The sequence below is a fragment of the Balaenoptera ricei genome, chromosome 15, assembly GCF_028023285.1.
Source record: "Balaenoptera ricei isolate mBalRic1 chromosome 15, mBalRic1.hap2, whole genome shotgun sequence".
NCBI classification, from domain to species: domain Eukaryota; kingdom Metazoa; phylum Chordata; class Mammalia; order Artiodactyla; family Balaenopteridae; genus Balaenoptera; species Balaenoptera ricei.
Genome location: NC_082653.1, coordinates 52,964,973 through 52,985,023, shown reverse-complemented (window position 1 = coordinate 52,985,023; position 20,051 = coordinate 52,964,973). Strand labels below are relative to the sequence as shown.

At 58.4% G+C, this 20,051-nt stretch overlaps 1 protein-coding gene across 1 annotated transcript; it reads right to left on the bottom strand.

Annotated features, from left to right (window-relative positions):
- Positions 1-116: 116 nt before the first annotated feature.
- Positions 117-1,265, bottom strand: CLDN9 (claudin 9). The gene has a single exon (XM_059896744.1). It carries the CDS (start codon positions 1,263-1,265, stop codon positions 612-614), a length of 654 nt encoding a protein of 217 aa, XP_059752727.1. The 3' UTR covers positions 117-611.
- Positions 1,266-20,051: the final 18,786 nt, after the last annotated feature.

Sequence of the window (20,051 nt, the reverse complement as noted above, 5' to 3'; positions counted from 1 at the left end):
GAGGTTACCCACTGGGCAGGACCTGGAGCAGGCCTTGGCCTGACAAACCCAGGAGAGGCCATCAGGTCTTCCCAGCCCAACCACAGATCAAAGGAGCCGAGTTACAAATGGTCTATTTATTCCCTACTCAGAGGTGGGGGTGAGGGGGGAGATGATGGGCAGGGCCTCTGGGCCTGGAGGAGAGTGGCTGCTCCCAGAAGACCTGTCCTGGGCCTCTGGATGCTGGTAGTGGCCAGGTCGGAAGGGACCAACTCCAGGCCAGGGAGGGCATAAGGAGCTACTGCTCTTTGGGTGAGGCCCAGGTTCTGGGGGCAGGGGAGGGCTCAGAGGAAGAGGAGGGCAAGCCTGAAGAAGAAGAGAGCAGAAGAGAGAAAATTGGGGGAAGCAGGGGCAGGCCAGGGCACCCTGCCTGGATGGAGGTGGGGACCCCACTGAGGAGGGTCTAGACTCAGTCAGGCCCACTGAGACTAGCCCTGCAGCTGGGCTGGGCTCCAGCATCTGGAAAGTGGGTTTCACCTTGGGGAGGGATTGACAGTAGAAGGCAAGGGTTAGGGCAGGGCATCCAGCACAAGGTCAAGGTTCTAAGCAGCAAGCTTCCATGGACATACACCTCACACGTAGTCTCTCTTGTCCAGCCCAGATGCACCCGAGCGGGAGGGGATAGAGTAGCCCAACCTCGGTCCCCGGGGCCGGTCGATCTGGGGCGGGGGGCATGTGCAGCAGAGGAGGCCCCCGCCCAACATAAGCAGGGCAGACGCCGCCCAGCCCAGGTAGAGAGAGGCTCCCAGCTCCCGCTTGAGGGCCTCAGCCACCAGGGGGTTGTAGAAGTCCTGGATGATGGCGTGGGCGGTCCAGCACACAGGGATGAGCACCAGGATGCCTGAGAGGAGGAGGATGACCCCTGCGGTGAGCACAATGCGAGCCTTGGCGCCTTCATCCTCCACGCAGGTGGTACACTGTGCACCCGTGATGGCCACCAGCAGGCCAAGCAGGGCCAGCAAGAGGGCGATAACGCAGAGGGCTCGGGCAGCCTGCAGGTCCTGGGGCAGCGCCAGCAGCGAGTCGTACACCTTGCACTGCATCTGGCCGGTGCTCTGCACCACGCAGGACATCCACAGCCCCTCCCACACCACCTGGGCCACCACAATGCTGTTGCCGATGAAGGCGGTCACCTTCCACAGGGGCAGGGCGCAGGACACCAGGGTCCCCAGCCAGCCCAGCACAGCCAGGGTCATGCCCAGGAGTTCAAGACCAGTCGAAGCCATCTGTCCCCTCAGTTAGGTCTTCCCAGCTCTAGGAGGCCTGGTTGATTTGCAGGAGTGGGTCCAATGCTGCGGAGCGTAAGTCAGCGTCCTCTGACCAAGACAGTCCTCACATCTGTGAGCCTCTGGCAAGGCACCTCCTCGCTCCGTGCCCCTCACAGATGTGTCTCCTCCACAAACACAAATCAACCTCAAGTCCTGCTCAGCTGAGCAGCTGGTGTCCCTTCGAGGGGCCCGTCGCCCCTCAGATGCCCAGCGGCTGCTCCTGCCACCCTGCAGTCAGGTCCCACCGCCGCCTGTCTGACCCAGCTTGCACGGACCCTCCCGACCCACCTTCAGGCTGAAGAGAGACGTGTCCCCAGAGTTGGTGCAGGTTCACGCTGAGCGGCTCACCTGGCGGTGCCACCTGGGGACTCTGCCGGCTCCCGGTTGCAGGCGGGGTTTTAAGGCCAAGTCAGGGGAGGAGCAGAGAGGCCGAGACTGGGGAAGCCAGAGTGATGGGAGGAGGCGGGGCTGGGGGTGGGATGCGGGCCTCAGGGTCAGTGCGGGGGTGGGTCATGACCAGGATGGAACAGGGGAAGAAAGAACATCCATGCCATGGGAACCCATGGACAAAGGAATGGGGAGACTGAGGACCGGCTGTGGAGGAAGGAATGGGGGGCAATAAAGGAACTGGCTCAGGACAGAAGTGGGAGGGCATCTTGGGGAGCCTCCTGTCCCCCACCCCCCACTGCCTCTGCTCTCCCCCACCCCGTGACGCAAACGCACCAGCTTCCCCAGTATCACACACCCCGCCCCTGTCCACCTGCCCGCCAACCGGGGACTCTCTGGAATCCGATCTGTCTCCCGTCTCAGCCCAGTGGCGCTGGCGGCTCCCGAGGGAGGGGCCCCGCCCGCACTGTTCCCCAGCAACAGGTGCTTGGTGCTCAGCTCAGGTGGCATCACCCAGGCAATGGCCTAGAAAACCACCGCCCCCCCACTTCTATATCAGCTCAGGTGCGCCATCCCCACCCCTGCTGCTGAAACTGGGGGCTGAGCTGAGGGTGTCTGGGGGCCGGGGACAAAGAGCCCATTGTGCAGGTGGGGGAGGGGGAAGGGGGAGAGTAGCAGGGGCACGAGCCCTCCGTGGGGGTGCAGCCCCAGCACCCAACTCTGCTCCTCGGGGAGTGGGACACCACAGAGGAGTGCATCCCTGAGCCCTGCCCCACAGTCCTCAGGAAAGACACCCCTCCTGAAGACCCCCTCAGAGCCTGTGACTCCCCTCGTGGGGGCAGCCTGGAAGTCACACAGACCATGGCTCAAATCCTGCCCCCCACCCGGGGCCAGTTCATGGAAGGTCAAGGTCCTTAGCTTCCTTGGGTCAAAGATCCCTTTGAGAAGCACACAAACAGGAGCCCCTCATTTTGGGCGGGCCATGAGCTCCTTCAAGCCCCTCCCTGGGTACTAAGAACTGAGGATTATTGTGTGAAAAGGGAGTTGGGGGCTGATGAAAATTCCACTCTCCAGGGTGGTGGGGAGGACCCCCGGGGGAGAGCCTCTCCACCCGCCCTCCTGAGGAAGCTGGAGCTCACCTGGCCTGTGAGGGCAGGGGTGGGAGGCACCCCAATGCACACCTGGTCACTGCACCACTCTACGACCCTGAGGGAGGGGTGGGGTGCTAGGTGCCTCCTCACCTGCCCAGTGGGGCTTCATTTATAAAGGATTTTAATTTCAAGTGGCTGCATTGCTTCTGGGAATGGGTTTTAGCAATTTTTTGGAAGAGAGGTTTATATCTTCATCAGATTTGCAAAGGGGTGGGTGTCCCAGAAAAGCACAAGAACCCCTCCCCCTAAAATGGAGCAACTGAGGCCAGTACCAGCCAGTGGGTCTGATAGGTGGACTCCAATGATTGGAGCTTTCTCCACACTGGGTGCCTCCCCAGAGAGGGGCAGAGATCAACTGGTATGGGCCGACCTGGTGGCCCTGGCCTGAAGACGGGAGGAGGGTGCTGATGCTAGCTGGCTGGGAACCGGCCAGAGCTCCCTGCTGGCTGTGATGGGCAGGGGCAACCCCGGGCAGGTTGTCCAGCTCATCTAGTGCCCCCTCACGCCCCCAGGCCTCAGATTTCATGGGGGTAGGGGGGTGGTTGAGAAGAAGGGCAAATAGAGGCAAGCCTTCAGTGGGCTCCCTCTGGGGCCATCAGGAATCCAGTCACACAGGTTTGGGCAGGTGTCAGGGAGCCGCAGCCAACCCGGATCTCTGGAGGGCCCACCGACCCGCACAAAAGGCCTCCCATCCTGGGCAGCCTCAGCCCAGGGCCTTTTCCCTCCCCAGGCCTGGAGACAGTCTGCCTCTTGCCTTGGGCATAAGGTCACCAACTCATCCTGATTTGCCTGGTACATTTCTGGTTTGAGCACTGAGTCCTGTGTAGGGGGGTGGCGGGGGACGGGGACAGTTGGTCAACCTGCAATTGGGCCTTGCTTTAAGGGCCCACCAGTTCCACGGGCAGCTCCAACCCCCTCCCCTCAACGTCGTGATGGGGCCTGGTGTGGGCACTACACACACCAGGTAAACGTGGTGCCCAGAGATGGCACTAAGAGGACCCTAAACTTCTTAGATCCCATTTCCTCTTTGGCCCGACATGTCTACACTCTACCCCTGCACTGCCACACGGGAGGTGGGCGCTCAGAGGAAGAAGACACCCCTCTCGCCGCCGCCCCCAGAGACCAATCCCAGCCAGACCTGCCTCCGGGGGCCAGGCAGCTTCAGCTTCCTCCCACCTGTCTCCCACTTTTCCCCCTCTTGATAAGGCACCTCCTCCACAGCCTAGACGGAGAGTAAAAGTGGGGACATTTGTCAGAGAACTAGGAGAGGCACACTGTGTGTGTGTGGGGGGGGGTGGGCAGCAGAGGTCAGAGTCCCAGGGCACCTGGGCAGGAATGTACTGCCCACCCTCAGCTCTCAGCCCTCCTTAGGCCACGGCTGGGAGGCCCCAGGCCCTCTCTTAGGTCCTCTGGTCAACCTGGATTCAGCTGGATCTGGGAACCGAAGGGTTAAAGTTGGGGCCTAGGCTGGGCCTGGGACTCGGGCTGGAAGGCTATCAACGGGGAGAGGCCGGGACCCCCACTGTGTAGTTACCATCTCAATGACACTTTACCGAGTCCGCAGGAAGCCCCACCTCATCCGCAGCCTCCTGGGAAAGAGGTGGGGGAGGGGAACCTTCCCCGCTGTACCACTGAGGGAGGAAACCAAGGAAGTGGAGGGGGGCTTGCCCTCCTCACCCCTTCAGGGAGTGACAGAACCGAAACTAACCTTTGTTCTCTCTGGGAGGGCGGAGGGGTGGGAGGCTCAGGTGGGCAGAAGAGACTGGAGCTCAGCTTAGATGGAGGTGAAGTGAGAGGGGGTTAACTCCAATCCTATTGTCCATCTCGCTCCCCTTACAGGAGAACAGGACAAAAGAGGGGAACTGACTGTGGCCACCATGGTGCCAGGAAGGGTATGGAGGTAGCTATGGGGGCTGCACAACAACCCCAAAGGCTGCGTCGCCTGTTTCCCTGGGGTGGCACCTGAGGCCCCGAAGTTGCAGGTAGGAAGCCCCTGGCTCCTGAACCAAAAGGAGCAGAGGAAACACTGACAGCCCATAATAATTCTCACGGACTCACGCCCCCATTTTACAGACAAGGGAGCAACCTCAGAGAGCTAAGGAACTTGGCCAAGAGAACACGTGGGAAACAGGACAAGCCTGATGCAACCCCAGACTGACTTCAAAGCCTCGGGCTCCTTGCCCAGCACCGCTGGCTGAGCTTCCTGAGGGTAAGCTGGGCCTCCTGGTGCCTCTTTCCCCAAAGGCAGTGCAGCCCGCAGCCCAGCCGGGCCACCCCCCCCCCCACCATGTTGAGCCTCCCTCAAGCCATTCTCCCTGCATCCTGTCCTTTCCTCCAGAGCCAGCCATCCCCTCCTCCTCCCACTCCTCGAGGCTCCCTGCGTCACGGGGAAGTCTCTGCACAGAACAGCAACTGGATCTGATTACACGGGAAGCCACCCTCCACCCGGGTTCACTTTCACCGTGTCCATGTCCCCGTCTCAGAAAGCAAAGAGTGTTCTCCACTCGCAGCGCGCAGATCAGTGAACTCGGGGGTCAGACGTGGTGTCAACCCACCCCAGGACCTTGCTGGGCAAGTCACAACTGCCTAATCTCGGGTGTCTCCTGGCTATAAACCAGAGGGAGAAGCCTGCCCTGCTTACCTCCAGGGTTGCAAAAGGCACTGGCTGGGCCGCAAGTGCCCTGCACACCTTAGGTATTATTGTAGGTATTAACTTGGGACAGGAGTATTTCATCAAGAGCACAATGGCAGTTTCACTTGTGAACTGGGGCCGACTCCACTGACTGGGTAACAACTTTATTATCAGTCGTAATTGTCAGCTTACAACCAGCAGCAGTTAGCCATCTGAAGCTCTGAGAGTGCTGTCTTCTTTAGGAGCCCACATTCAGTCTTGTCCTTCCTGTTTACTGTCTGATTCTCAGCTCAGAGGGGGGAGGGCTAGAGGACATAAAGAGCATAGAGGAAGCAGCAAGCCGGCAGGAATGCGAACTCGGCCACAATTCAGCAAAGGGGAAAGTCAGTCTACTTTTTTTCCTGTGCCAGTGAGAGCTTTATCAAGGCACTAGCGCCTTTGGATCCTGCGCGAGTACTCCAAGGGCACCCAAGGCTCAGGTTCAGCAAGGGGTAGGGCCTAACACATGCTTTAGGGAAGCTGAAAGACAGCGTGGCAGGTGGGCCAGACCCACAAGGGAGAGCACACTGCCTGTATGGATTGGATGGTGGCCCCCAACACTATGTCCAGTCCCAAACCCTGGAACGTGTCAGCGTGGCCTTATTTGAAAAAAGGGTCTTTGCAGGTGTACTTAAGGATCTCAAGATGAGAGCATTCTGGACTAAGGGTGGGCCCTACATCCAATGACAGGTGTCATAAGAGAAAAACAAGAGGGAGATGTGAGACACAGCTACAAAGGAGAAGGTTATTTGAAGATGGAGGCAGAGATTGGAGTGATGCAGCCACAAACCAAGAACACCTGGAGCCACCAGAAGCTGCAAGAGTCAAGGAAGGACCCTCCCCTAGAGCCTTGGGAGGGAGTATGGCCCTGGGACACCTTGATTTTGGACTTGTGGCTTCCAGAACCAAGAGAGACTAAATTTCTGTTTTAAGCCACCCAGTTTGTGGTGATTTGCTACAGCAGTCTCAGGAAACTCATACACTGCTTTTCTTGCTGGCGGGTCCCAGGCTCTCAGAGGTCCCCCAAGGTCAATTTGGCTTCCTGATACCACTCCTGAGCTGCTGTAGAAGAGCCCATTGAGATAGGACGTCTGCCTGGTTACTTGAGCCCAAGCCACCTGAGTAACAAAGGGAACTTTATTCTGCATTGTACATGCTGGGGAGAAAGGGGGGTGGGGGGTGGTGAAGGGAGGTGGTAAAGATGGGGGGAGAGAACAGGGGCTTCCTCTCATGACTCACCCTGGGAGCTTTCCTGTCTCTTGGGGATGACTTCAGAGCCCTTGCATGTGACACTCCTGTTCCAAGGCCCAGTATCGACTGTCCATCAACATCGCTGTTCTCCCCGTGCACCCAGGCCCAAGGGACCCCAGGATCTATTTCAGCTGAAAGTTTGACTTCTTAAAACTTGGAAGGCAGGTTCTGAGTTTCCAAGAAGCCATACAAACTTCAGCAGAGGAAGACCTTAGCGATGGCATCCAAACCCTTTACTGTACAAGGAAAAATGAGACATTTTGCGTACTCTAGTAAAAGTATTTTTAAATTTTGTTTTCATTTCCTCAAGCCGCGTGCTGTGGGCTCCCCAGCCCCACCTGCCCAGATAACCAGCCAGTTTATCAGTACCAGGAATTAGTTACATTCTCAAATGGCCAGGCAAGAGGCTTTCTGTAGGACAGTAGGAAAAATGGAAGAAATGGCCCCAATCTTCAAATGAGCTTATTTTCAGACTTGCTCCTTCCTCCCCCAAAGCTGGGCTGCTCCCGACACGCCCTCCCTCTTCCCCAAGCCGAGCTCCGACCCACGCCCTCTGAACCTGCCGGCGGGGAAGGCGGCGAGGGCCATAGCCCCTGAATCCAGGCTGCCAACTCACCCTCCCGCAGCCCCTCCGGGGCGGGGAGGGCCGGGCCTTCAGCACGGCGGCGACAGGAAAAAGTGCGGAGGCGGGGGCGGCAGTGGCAGCGGCGGGGGGAAGGCGGGCAGCGGCCAGGGGTCGCGCGGCGCAGGCGGCGCCGGGAGGTTGAAAGGCGAGGGCCGCGCGGGTAGCGGCGGCAGCGGCTGCGGGGGCGGCTCGGCGTTGAGTGGCGGGCGGCCGCGCGCGCCCACAGGCCCGGGCGTGGCGGCGACCGCGGTCTCGGGCAGCGGCGGCAACGGCAGGTGCGCGGGCGGCGGCGCGGGCGCGGGGAGGCGCGGCAGGTCCTGCAGGGCGAGCGCGGCGGCGGGCGGCGCGGAAGCCCAGGCCTCCGGCGGCAGGTCGGGCAGCGCCACGTGGGCGCCGGGGCCCCAGGGCGCCAGCGGCTCGGGACGCAGCGGGAGCGCGGGCAGCGGCGGCAGCTCGGCCAGGGCGAGCGCCGAGGGAGGCGGCGGCGGCGCGTGGCTCAGGCCGGGCGGCAGTCCGGGCAGCGGCGGGTGCGGCAGGGACGGAGCAGGCGGTGGGGTCAGGGATAGAGACGCACGGGCCCGGCCTAACCGCGAGTGGACGCGGGCGCGGGCCAGCCGCGGATGCGAGCGAGAGCGAGGAAGCCGGGCCGCCAGCTTGGCCACCACCGCCGCGCCAGGGCCCCGCGCGCACAGCCCGTGGAGGCCTTGTTTCTCCAGCAGGGGCCCACGCGCCGCGCTGCGAGAGGCCCAGCCAATCGGAGCCGTGAGCCACCGCGCTCCAGCCAATCAAAGGCCAATGCGCCGGCGACCTGTGCGTTTCTCCCGCCGGCTGGCACGAGCTGTCACTGGCAGCTAATCAGAGGCAGCAGCGCTCTCTGTCAAGATCTTCTTCCCGCCCCTCCCTCAGTTCCAGCCAATCATAGTATTCCGAGGTGTCGCAGGCTCCACCCCTCACCATCCCTGAGGCCAGGCGCTGCGTGTGCAGTGGGCGCCCCCAACTGGCCTGAGGGTCCACTTAGCCGCGCAGCCCCTTCTACAGCCCCGCCCGCCCTCCCTACGACAGCCAATGAGGAGAGTGTATGGATCTCTTTTTTGGGGGGTTTGCCCTTAGGGATTCCGGAGTGATGCTCCTGGTGTAGGTCAAGATCTACGCAAATTCCCAATGAATGATCTTACAGAAAAGATGAAACGATATCAATTCAAAAGCAAAGCTTGACGTGCAGCATTTGCGTTAACATTGTTAAGAATGGTTGTAAACAGCACAGATGGGTGACAATCAGGAAAGAATGAGAAATGGTCAATCTATTTAAAATTGGAATATAGAAACCTTTATTAAAACATATTAGAGGGCTTCCCTGGTGGCACAGTGGTTAAGAATCCTCCTGGCAATGCAGGAGACATGGGTTCGAGCCCTGGTACGGGAAGATCCCACATGCCACGGAGCAACTAAGCCCCTGCGCCACAGCTACTGAGCCTGCGCTCTAGAGCCCGCGAGCCACAACTACTGAGCCCGTGTGCCTAGAGCCTGTGCTCCACAACAAGAGAAGCCACCACAATGAGAAGCCTGTGCACCGCAACGAAGAGTAGCCCCCGCTCGCGGCAACTAGAGAAAGCCTGGATGCAACAATGAATACCCAGCGCGGCCAAAAATAAAATAAATAAATTTTAAAAAAACAAAACAATATTAGAACATTTCTCAGTGGGTTAGAAAGAATATCATCCACTGCCCTCACTGAGACAGTCTGCTCTGTGGCCCCTGTGCCCAAATGCTGCTCTTAATCCTGTTCTCCAGTAAAGAGACGATGTGGTTTATTCCACACCTCAGGTCAGAGAAACACAAGATGACTTTTTTTTTTTTAAAGAAATGACCAAAAAAAAAAAAAAGAAATGACATCCAGGATTTATTTATTTATTTATTTATTTTTAATAAATTTATTTATTTAATTTATTTTTGGCTGTGTTGGGTCTTCATTGCTGCCGACAGGCCCCCTCCAGCTGCGGAGAGCAGGGGCCACTCTTCGTTGTGGTGTGCGGACCTCCCACCGCTGTGGCCTCTCTTGCTGCGGAGCACGGGCTCCAGGTGTGCAGGCTTCAGCAGTTGCAGCATGTGGGCTCAGCAGTTGTGGCTCACAGGCTCCAGAGCACAGGCTCAGCAGCTGTGGCGCACGGGCCTAGCCGCTCACAGCATGTGGGATTTTCCAGAACCAGGGCTTGAACCCATGTCCCCTGCATTGGTAGACGGACCCTCAACCACTGCGCCACCAGGGAAGCCTAAGATGATATTTTTAAAGAATCAATACTTCTGTGAAAAAGCAAAAGTCTATAATGATTCTCAAAAAGAGCAAATTAAATGAGGTAGGCTAAGAGAAATCAGTCTGGAATTCCAATAATGTTTACACAACCTCCTCAAGGTTGATCAACCCAAAACCTTGTGCATACTGCAGTCAGATTTTGGTCTACACCTGTTATCCTAAATCAGGCCACAGAAAGACAAGCTGAGTTCCTCATAGGGTGCCAAATCCCATCAACTCTATTCCGCTGGAATTCTTCAGTTAAGACAAAACTTCACCAGACTGCAAAAGGTGTAGGCTTGGGAAGGCACAGCTCAGAACAGACGCTCAAAGAGACTGGTTCCGGGACTAGCCAAGCCCTGGGTCAAAGTTCAGAATAGCAGATCAATCCCCAATTGTGCAACCTCCATTCTGGACCCAGCCTAGGAGAGTAATTTGCTTCCACATTTCTGGGTGATTATACTTATAATCATGGGATGAGAAAACAAAGCAATCCAGTAGCACTGATTACCGACATTGGATTAGTAACTGGCTTTTTAAAATGTTTGAAAGTGTTCAGTAATCTGAGATATTAAATGTCTGATTTATTCATTTCCAAGAGGGGCTCATTTCCAAGAGCCCCTTAAGTGATTAGGAAGAAGTTACTGGTTGGATTTGTACATACATACGCCACCCCCTCACCCTGTTAAGAGATCAAGTAGATTATGTGTGTAATTATTTGAAGTGTCTAAGGGAATTGAATTAATCGGGCTTGTAAAGCATGCTAAATATTTAGGGAGAAGCTGATCTGTCAAATTTATAATCTAATTAAGTATTAATCAAAGAATGTGAAAGTGAGTTTTACATCCAAATTATAAGGTCAATCAATACAATGAGGTCTGGAAGCAAGTATAATGGCTTAAGGAAAATGAGATTTTTAGTTGGATCATTTTAATAAGTTAATTATAAATTAAAACACAAATGACGCACAAGTCCCCTAACTTGGACATGGCTCCATTGCCAGATTGTGACCACGTGATGCCCCCCTCCCCAAGGGCAGGCCTGAGTTCTCACATCTCTCCCATCTGGAGCACAGCCCCTGGCACACAGCTGTGTTGATGTTTGTTGAAGGAATGAATAAGGGGCCCCCAGCTGGCCCCCAACCCAGCCAGTGATCCCGTGCACACAGCACACAGAGGCAAACAGGGAAGCACATTGCCTTCATTGGTAGTTCCAGCCCGCAGGAGACACCAGGCTAGAGGCCAAGCCCAGGCTCTGATACAGAGGAGCTCAGGGTGGGCAGTAGACCTGCTCTGGTGCTCAGCATTTCCCAAGAGGGCAGCGGCCTGGGAAGAGGCAGAGCAGGGCCGTGGTGAGCCCTGGCTCCCTCCTCACCTCCTGGGGGACATGACTCCTCTCCCTCCCCTGGCCTCTGAGGCCATTCACCCAGCAGACACACACAGGTAGCCTGAGAGCTGGCTATATGTCCCCCCCGAGGGCTGGGGGTGTCCCCCCGTGCAGCCTGGAGGGGCAACGATGGTGGCATGGGATGAGTGGGGGCAGGGGCCCTGCATTCCCTCTCACTTCCATGACCATTTCCCATCAGGCCATTGCTGCCTCGCTTCACCTCAGGGCCCCCTAAGGCACACAGACAAGCCAAGGCACCCCAGTCACCAGAGGACTTTGCAGTCCTCCTGCCCACCCCAGCTTTACCCCAGGCCCTGGGAGACCCCCACTCACCTAAGGGCCCAGGGCCCAGCTCTGGCCTCAGCTGCCCATAGGGCCCTGGGGGGAGGGGCAGAGGTGAGAACACTGAGTCCCTCCTGTCCCCCTGCTACTCCCTCCACCAGGAGTGCCCTCCCTCCATCTCTGCAGGGCTATAAGGTGGGCTGTACGGCTAGGCCCAGGGCCCAGAGCCCAGTTCTCCACAGCCACCCGACCCCTGATGACCCGTTCCCACACACCCCATTACCTGGCTGGCTCCTGACCTCTGGATTTGCACCTCCGGCCCCATATCTAGGCCTCAAGTTGGCCCCCCAGGGCTGGAGGGAGGGCCAGGGAGAGCCCCTCGGGGCCCCAGCCTGACCTGAAGGAGGAGAGCCGGCTTGGGACTCCTGCCCACCGGAGTTGTACATTCAGGATGCCCCAGTCCTTCCAGGGTCTCAGAGCCCCTCACCCACTCAGCCTGGTCCCCGCCACCCTTGCTAGGGTTCCCTCTGCTCCCCCAACGTGTCTTACCATTTCCTCCAGGGGCTGGAGCAGCCACATTGGGGCGCACAACTGCTGCCCCCTCATACCCTGCAAGAGACCCAGCTGACTCCTGCCCCGCCCCGGACATCCCTTCCCCCACCCCCTGCACGGTGTCCCCTGGGTCCAACTCACCATTCCGAAAGCCATCAGCCCCAGGGAACCCTGGAGGAGGAAAGAGAAGGTCAGAGGCAGGAGCAGCCCCTGAGCCCAGAAACCCCCACCCCACCCTACCCAGCAGCCCCAGGCACCTGGCTGTGCGCGGGCCTCAGGGAAGACCCTGGCTCCCAGACCACCATTCCTGTAACCAAACCTGCAGGAGAGCGCTGGGAGAGGGGCTGGTTGGGATGGGGTGGGGGCAGCATTGGGGGGGCCAGGGTGACCTGCTCATGGAGAGACAGGGAGGGGCAGACAGACAGACTGACTCAGAGGCAGCCTAGAGAGGACCTCCCACAATCCCCCACCATCATCCAGCTAACCCAGTGGAGCCCACCTTCCGGAAGCCGTCCCTCCTTCCCTCTGGGCACTTCCCTTTCTGCCTGCTGAGTCTGTCACTCTGCCCTCACCTGAGACAGGATCCCACCATCTCTGGCCACCACTGTGGTCCAGCGCATAGTACATAATTGCTGGGTGGATAAGGACAGAGACTGACAGACAAGGAGCACTCGCTGTGAGGGAGACACAGCTCATGCCCAAGATGGGGACCCGGGGGCTCACCGACTTTCTGGGGCTTGAGGCCACCACCAAAGCCTGGGGGAGAGGAAACAGGGGTCAGAGATAGCCGGTTTCGCCTCCCTGCTTCCTGGGCTGGTGGAGGGGAGGGGAGGGAGAACTCAGGCGAAGGGCCTCCTCACCCAGTTCTGCTCCTGGTCTGTAGCCATTCAGAGGCCGGTACCCTGTGAGGGGAATGGAGATGAGCAGGGAGGACCCAGACTTTCCCAAACTCCTTGGGGGCCCAGTATGGACCTTCTGGACTCTGAGGAGGAAGGGACTCTCCTCATCCACAGGGAATGGAACCAGAAGAAATGAGATAAGAAAGCAGCAAGAGATACCAAGGGTAGACTCAGAGAGGGACTTCCTGGCCTTAAGGTGCCTGAACACCTGAGATGACCCAGGGAACAAGGGAGATGGAGGAATGACCTGATCTGGCATGGGGTGGGGCAGAGAAGGCAGACACACACCTGCTTCCTGAGGTTTCGGCCCCCACTGGATGGCTGGAGTAGGTACTAGAAGGAAAGCCAGGGGACAGGAGTGAGCCCAGGGTGGGGCAGGTGGGGAATGCCACAGACTGCCATGGGGGAAGGGGCTGGGGGACCTGTCATATTGGGGGTCATGTGGGGTCTCAGGGCCAGAGTTCAGGCTTTTCCTCACTGACTTGCTGGAGATCAGGCCTGGGGGATTCTGAGTGGCCCAGCCAGGCCCAGCCCCTCCTGGGACCAGGTTCCCACCAGGGGCCCTCAGGTCCCTCATCCGCACTGACCTGGGAACTTGCCGTTCTGCACTGGGATTTCAGGCCCCAGCCACCTGCTTTATCAGAAGGGATCCCTGGAGTGGGAGGCCTGGCAAGAAGCCGTGGAGGGACCCCACCACTGCAGGGACCTAGATGGGGAGGAAGGGAGGGGCCAGTGAGCCCAGGCCAGTGCCGCCCCCAGGCTGCCCTCCTGGCCTCCACATGGCCAAGCCACCCGCCTGTGGTGGCTTCTAGGGCAGACACACCTTCCAGGGGAGACAGTGGCCAGGCCAGAAAAAGCCCAGCTCCCAAGGGCCACAATCTGCTCTGGGGACAAGGTGACCCAGCCACCTGATGTGGTTCCTGCTATTACCCACCTCGCCCTCCACCTTCCAGCAATATCCCCCCACTTCCCTCTGTTCCCCGTCCCCTCACCTGGCTGGGCCCCCAGCCCATTGCCATTGCCATATCCTGGAGAGGAAAAGCAGGGATGTGAGGGACAGTATTAGGCAGGGGGGTTCTGGAAGGACAGCAGGAGGAGGTGCAAGACAGGGATGGAGAGGGCTCTGGCTCACCTGGCTTCTGAGGTTTCAAACCCCCTCCCAGACCTGCAGGAGAGACAGAGGCCGCCTCAGACCTGACCAGCCCTTCCCCAGAAAGGAGCCCTCTGTCTCCCCTACTGAGGCCACCACTGAGCTCACCTGGAGGGAGCTGCAGCCCATTCCCTGGCATGTATCCTGGGAGGAAGTGTGGGCATGAGGGCAGGGGCTGGGTGGGGGAGACTTCAGAAGGGGCAGAAGGGAGGCAGGGATGGACTCACCTGGCTTCGGAGGGCTCAAGCCCCCTCCCAGGCCTGGGGAGAGACAGACAGAGGCTGAGTGACAGGTGGACCCCACCCTGCCCCTTCTCGTCCTCGTCCTCTTTGCCCAGTGCGCCCTGTGCCCCCTCTTCCCCACCTCCCAGAACTCCAGGGCCTGACCCCGCCCCCCTCACCTGGCTGGGGCCCTTCACCTGGGAAGGCTCCAACTCCCAGCGCATTCCTGTAAACTGGGGAGACAGAGTGGGGGTTATGAGGAAGAATAAAGTGGGGGGAGTAGACAGTTTCTGGGGGTAAGAGAAGTGGGGGGTCCAATTCTGACACCAAGTTCAATTCTGGGGTTTTTCCAACACCACCAAGCAATTCTCAGACACCATCTGGGTGTCCTACAATTTAACTCAAGTCTGACACTGTCTACCTGGAGACAGTATCAGATACCACAGGTCAAAGGCTCAGACTTCTCCCCCCACCCCCACCCCACATTTCAGGCACCAACTTCTAGTCTAAGTTGTCACCTGTGCTTCTGACCAACTGGTTGTAGATCAGAGATTCCCACCACCCCTCCTTGGGTTTGATTAATTTGCTAGAGCGGCTCACAGAACTCAGGGAAACATTTTACTTACTAGGTAATCGATTTATTATAAAAGGATATAACTCAGGAACAGCCAGTTAAAAGAGATGCAAGGGACAAGGCACGTGGGAAGGCACGATGAACCACCCTCCCAGCACTTCCAGGTGTTCACCAGCCCAGAAGCTCTCCAAATCCTGTTCTTTTGGGGTTTTATGGAGGCTTCATTACATAGGCATGATTGACTAAATCATTGACCCATGGAGTGGGACTGAAAGTTCCAACCCTCCAATCACATGGTTGCTTCTCCTGGCAACCAGCCCCCACCCTCAGATGACCTAGGGGCTTTCCAAAAGTCACCTCATTAACATAACAAAAGGCATCTCTCTCCCTCTCTCTCTCTCTCCCTCCCTCCTTCTTCTTCTTCTTCTTCTTCTTCTTCTTCTTCTTCTTCTTCTTCTTCTTCTTCTTCTTCTTCTTCTTCTTCTTCTTCTTCTTCTTCTTCTTCTTCTTCTTCTTCTTCTTCTTCTTCTTCTTCTTCTTCTTCTTCTTCTTCTTCTTCTTCTTCTTCTTCTTCTTCTTCTTCTTCTTCTCCTTCTTCTCCTTCTCCTTCTTCTCCTTCTTCTCCTTCTCCTTCTTCTCCTTCTCCTTCTTCTCCTTCTTCTTCTTCTTCTTCTTCTTCTTCTTCTTCTTCTTCTTCTTCTTCTTCTTCTTCTTCTTCTTCTTCTTCTTCTTCTTCTTCTTCTTCTCCTTCTTCTCCTTCTCCTTCTTCTCCTTCTCCTTCTTCTCCTTCTCCTTCTTCTCCTTCTTCTTCTTCTTCTTCTTCTTCTTCTCCTTCTTCTCCTTCTCCTTCTTCTCCTTCTTCTTCTCCTTCTCCTTCTCCTTCTTCTTCTTCTTCTTCTTCTTCTTCTTCTTCTTCTTCTTCTTCTTCTTCTTCTTCTTCTTCTTCTTCTTCTTCTTCTTCTTCTTCTTCTTCTTCTTCTTCTTCTTCTTCTCCTCTCTCTCTCTCTCTCTCTCTCTCTCTCTCTCTCTCTCTCCCTCCCTCCCTCCCTCCCTCCCTCCCTCTCTCTCTCTCTCTCTCTCTCTCTCTCTCTCTCTCCAGGAAATTCCAAGGCTTTCAGGAGCACAGTACCAGGAATGTGAGGAAGACTAAACATACATATTTCTTCTTATAAATCACAATATCACAGTGTGAGTAGAGAGAAAGGGAGGGTTTACCTGGCTTCTGAGGCTTCATGGCCTCAGCAATGCCTGGAGAAGAAAGAGATGGGAGCAGGTAAGGGATCCATGACCCCCCTCTGGGCCTCTCCCCCAGAACCCTGGCATCTGCCCCCATCACCCACTCCTGTACCTGGTCCGTAGCCGATGGGAACCGCAGACCCTGTGGTGATGGGCAGGAGGTGGGGGGGTGGGGAGAGGTTGAGGAACACAGGAGGCCAGAAACTGGGCTTCCCTTTCCTCCCAGTTTAGGGACCAGAAAACTTGGAGCCTCCTCTGCTGCATTCCATTACCAACTCTGCCCTCTCCAAGGAGCCCAGGAGAGGACCCTTAGAACAGAGTCTGGGTGGGGACCACCTCGCCCCCTCCTCTCTCCTCCTCGCCCAGCCTCCAGCTTCTCCCAACCCCTCAGTTCTGAGCTGGGGGCCCTGTGAGGGATGGAGGAATAAGCAGGGGGTTGGGGACCCTGGCTAAGTTAGAGGCAAGGATTTGTGGTCCCCCCTACAGAGCCAAGCCAGAACCCTGGAGACTCTCCACCCCCTCTTAATCCTTCACCAATCCTGCCTCTTGAAGGCCTGGGAGGGAGATGGAAGAGAATGCCTAGATGTGGACCACACCCCAGAGCCCACCAGTCTCACCTGGCTGGGCTCCCAGTCCGTTGCTATTCCCAAATCCTGGGGGGACAGATGGAGACGGGTGTGTGAATAGGGGGAGGGAAGATTAGGGTTTGGGGGGAGGTGGAGAGACATGCCCGGACAAGGCTCACCTGGCTTCTGGGGTCTCACACTGGCTCCGAAGCCTGGTGGAGAGACAGGGGGCAGGTTAGGGCTCCTGGCCCCATCCCTGGGCCTCCCTAGCATCTCCAGGCAGGCCTGCCCCTACCTGCTCCATAGCCATTTTGAGCTGCAGGGCCTGGGGGCAGGAGACGGGCTCTGGGTACAGCCTCTCTGAGGCCCCTGCACAAAGCAAGGTCCTTTAGCTCTCCCCCACCACCCCACCCCCAGCCGGGCCCTCGGGCTCCTCCTGGGGTCCAGCCTCCCTGTGGAGCCTGAACGCCATCCCAGCTGCCTGGGTCCCGTCTGGTTGGTGTCACCACCACCACCCACACCAACCAGCCAGGAAGGTGGACTCCTTGACGTCCCCTCACCAACCACATGCTCTGCTCTGGGCATGAGCTCCCGCCTCCTTGGCCCCCAGCCATTTCCAGAGCCTGTACCCTCTCTGGTCCTCTCTCTCTCAGATGCCCCAGCTCAAGATTTTCAGTGGGGCACGGCCAGCGGGCCCCCGCCTCTGCCTCCACCTCCCCAGAATGTGCCCCCGTTACATTTATGCTCCTTTCCTGCCTGCCTCCTCCTGCTGCCCAGGCTCGGGAAGGCCTGCCACCCCATCTGGCTGGGCTGCCCTGGGGATGTTTGTTGAAGGAGTATTTGTTGTGTGACGCCAGATGGGAGGGCGGGTCTCACCTGGCTTCTGAGGTTTCAGTCCTCCGAGGCCTGGGGAAGAGAAGGAGACTGTCCAGGGAGTCCACCCGGATCCCCGTCCCCTCAGAGCTAGGGACAGCACCTCCATCCCTGCACCAGCCACCCCCTTGGTGAGCCCTGCGCCCCTAGAGTTCTGCGGTCACACCCAGCTGGGCTCCATTCCCGGTCCCAAACCCTGGGGAGACAGAGCAAGAGGCCTGAGGAGAGATCAGGAGCACAGATGCAGAGATGACAGACAGAGCCCAACAGAGCAGAGCATGGCTCACCTAGCTTCTGGGGTTTTCCTTTCCAGAAACCCCCACCTTTGGATCTCTGCCTCCCCCCCCAACTCAGCCCCGGTCCCCTCTCTACCTGGTCCAAAGCCATTTAGAGCTGCGAGACCTATGGGGGGGGGTGCGACACAGGAAATCTGGATGGCACTGAAGTGAGAGTGAGCCCCAGCCTCCCCGCCTACCCGGACCCCTGCCCTCCCCTTCCACGTCCCTCCATTCAACCTAGCTAGGTTCACAAGAGGGGTGGGGAGCTCACTGGGGGGACCTGTGATAGGAAAAGGGCTGGGGAGACTGAGGCGGCTGAGAGATGGGATCCCACATCCAGCCTTCCTCCATCCCTCTGGCCCAGAAGATTCCTGGGGTCTTAACATCCTCCCTCTTCCCTGCTCCCACTCTGGATGCCAGGAGCCCAGCCCACCCCCTGTCCAGACATGCCAGCAGCCTCCTCCCCAAGTTCTCCAACCCCTGCCTGCTCCAGGTAGACAAGGTCTTTTGCTCCCTGCTTAAAACCACAAAGGTGTGTCCCACTGCCAGGTTCAAGTCCCTCCAGGCATCCAGCCTCGGGCTGTGCCCTCTAGCTTTCCACCTCTGGTGGATTGCCCCCCAGTCCTGACCACAGCCTGCAACAGCACCTGGGGGTCCCGGCTTAGGCACTGGGCCCAGCAGGTCTGCAGCCGGGTCAGGGTTGACCAGCTCGGTCTGCAGTGTGCAGCCAAGTCCGGACTCAGGCAGCCACTTGGGAAAGTTGGTGGAATGAGTGAGCCTCTAAGAGGCCCCCTGTTAGGACCCCAGAGTGGTGGCCGGCAGTGACCTCTCCCTCCCCCAGCAGCCTGGGCCCTAGCCACCCTCACCTGGCTGGGCCCCCAGGCCATGGCCAATGCCCTGTCCTGGAGAGGAGAAGCCAGCCGTATGTGAGCAGTGGATTGGGGGAGGACTTGGGGTGTGTTGGGCAGGGACAGAATTAAGATGGTGGGACGGAAGGGCAGGGTCTCTGTCTTACCTGGTTTCTGAGGTTTCACACCCCCTCCTAAGCCTGGAGAAAGAAGAACTGAGCCACATGCAATGTGGACCCCTCCCAGCCCCTATTCTCCCCCAAGAAATCAAGTTTCTGCCCTCCCCCTCCCTCCTTCCTAGAACCCCAGGTGCCCTCACCTGGCTGGGCTCCAACTCCTGGGAAGGCCTCAGCTCCCAGCCCATTCCCACTGCTGAGTCCTGGGGAGACAGAGCAGGAGTGAGTAAGGGGAGCGGGGGTGGGGGTGGAGGGACGATGGGGGGAAGAGGACAGGGACATAGGGACAGGGTGGGGCTCACCAGGCTTTTGAGGTTCCACGCTCCCTCCAATTCCTGAGAAAGAGACAGAGACTCGGTGAGGGAGCCTAGAGCTCCTGTGAACCCCGAACCCAAGCACGTGCCGCCAGCTCCCCCCACCCCTCCCCTACCTGGTCCCTGGCCGTTCTGAGCTGCAGGGCCTGTGGAGAGAAGGAGGGTGTAGGCTGGAGCCCAGCCAGTGCTGGGTGGGCCCACACCTCCTGTGGTGTCCTCACCCCATGACCTTTGTGCCCCCCAACAGTTATTCCCCTGGAGCATGCCCAGAGAGGGGCCTGGAAGTCTGGAAGAGCCTCCCCAAGACCACAGCTCAAGCCAGAGGAGTGGCAGCAGTGGCTAATGAAGGGAGCAGTCCCTGGGAGGGTGGCACAGTGGCAGGGCTGGGGACAGGGTGAGAGGGCTCCCCCACACCTGGTTTCTGAGGTCTTACGCCCCCTCCCAGCCCTGGGGAGTGACAGAGAGATTGACACTGACCCCTACCAGCCCCTCCCCTAAGAATGTGGGCCAGGACCCTGAACCCCCCTTGCCTGCCCCTCCCTGCAGCCCCCTGGCCCTGGAAAAGCACCAATGCTGAATCCATTTCTGCTCCCAAATCCTGGGGACACAGAGGTGGCGCTGTTGGCTGTGGGCTGGCAGATTGGGGCAGGCAGAAGGGGCCAGGATAGAAATGGGTGGGGAGAGTGCCAAGATGGGCAGGGCAGGGCTCACCTGGCTTCGGAGGTTTCATGCCCCCTCCCAGGCTGAGCCCCTGCCCTCCCCCCAGAACGCAACTCTCTCCCGGTTCCCTGATTCCAGCTCTGTTCACTCCTTCCCCCTCCCTGGACCACATGGTGGTGCCCCAGGTGCCCTCACCTGCCTGGGCTCCCGGCCCTGGGAAGGCACCAGCTCCCAGCCCATTTCCATATCCTGGGGAGACAGAGCCAGAGGGAAGGATGGGGGGGAGGGGCTGGGGCTTCAAAGGGCAGGTAGAGGGAGAGGTGGGCAGAGGGGCGGTCATGGAGCAGGTCTCAC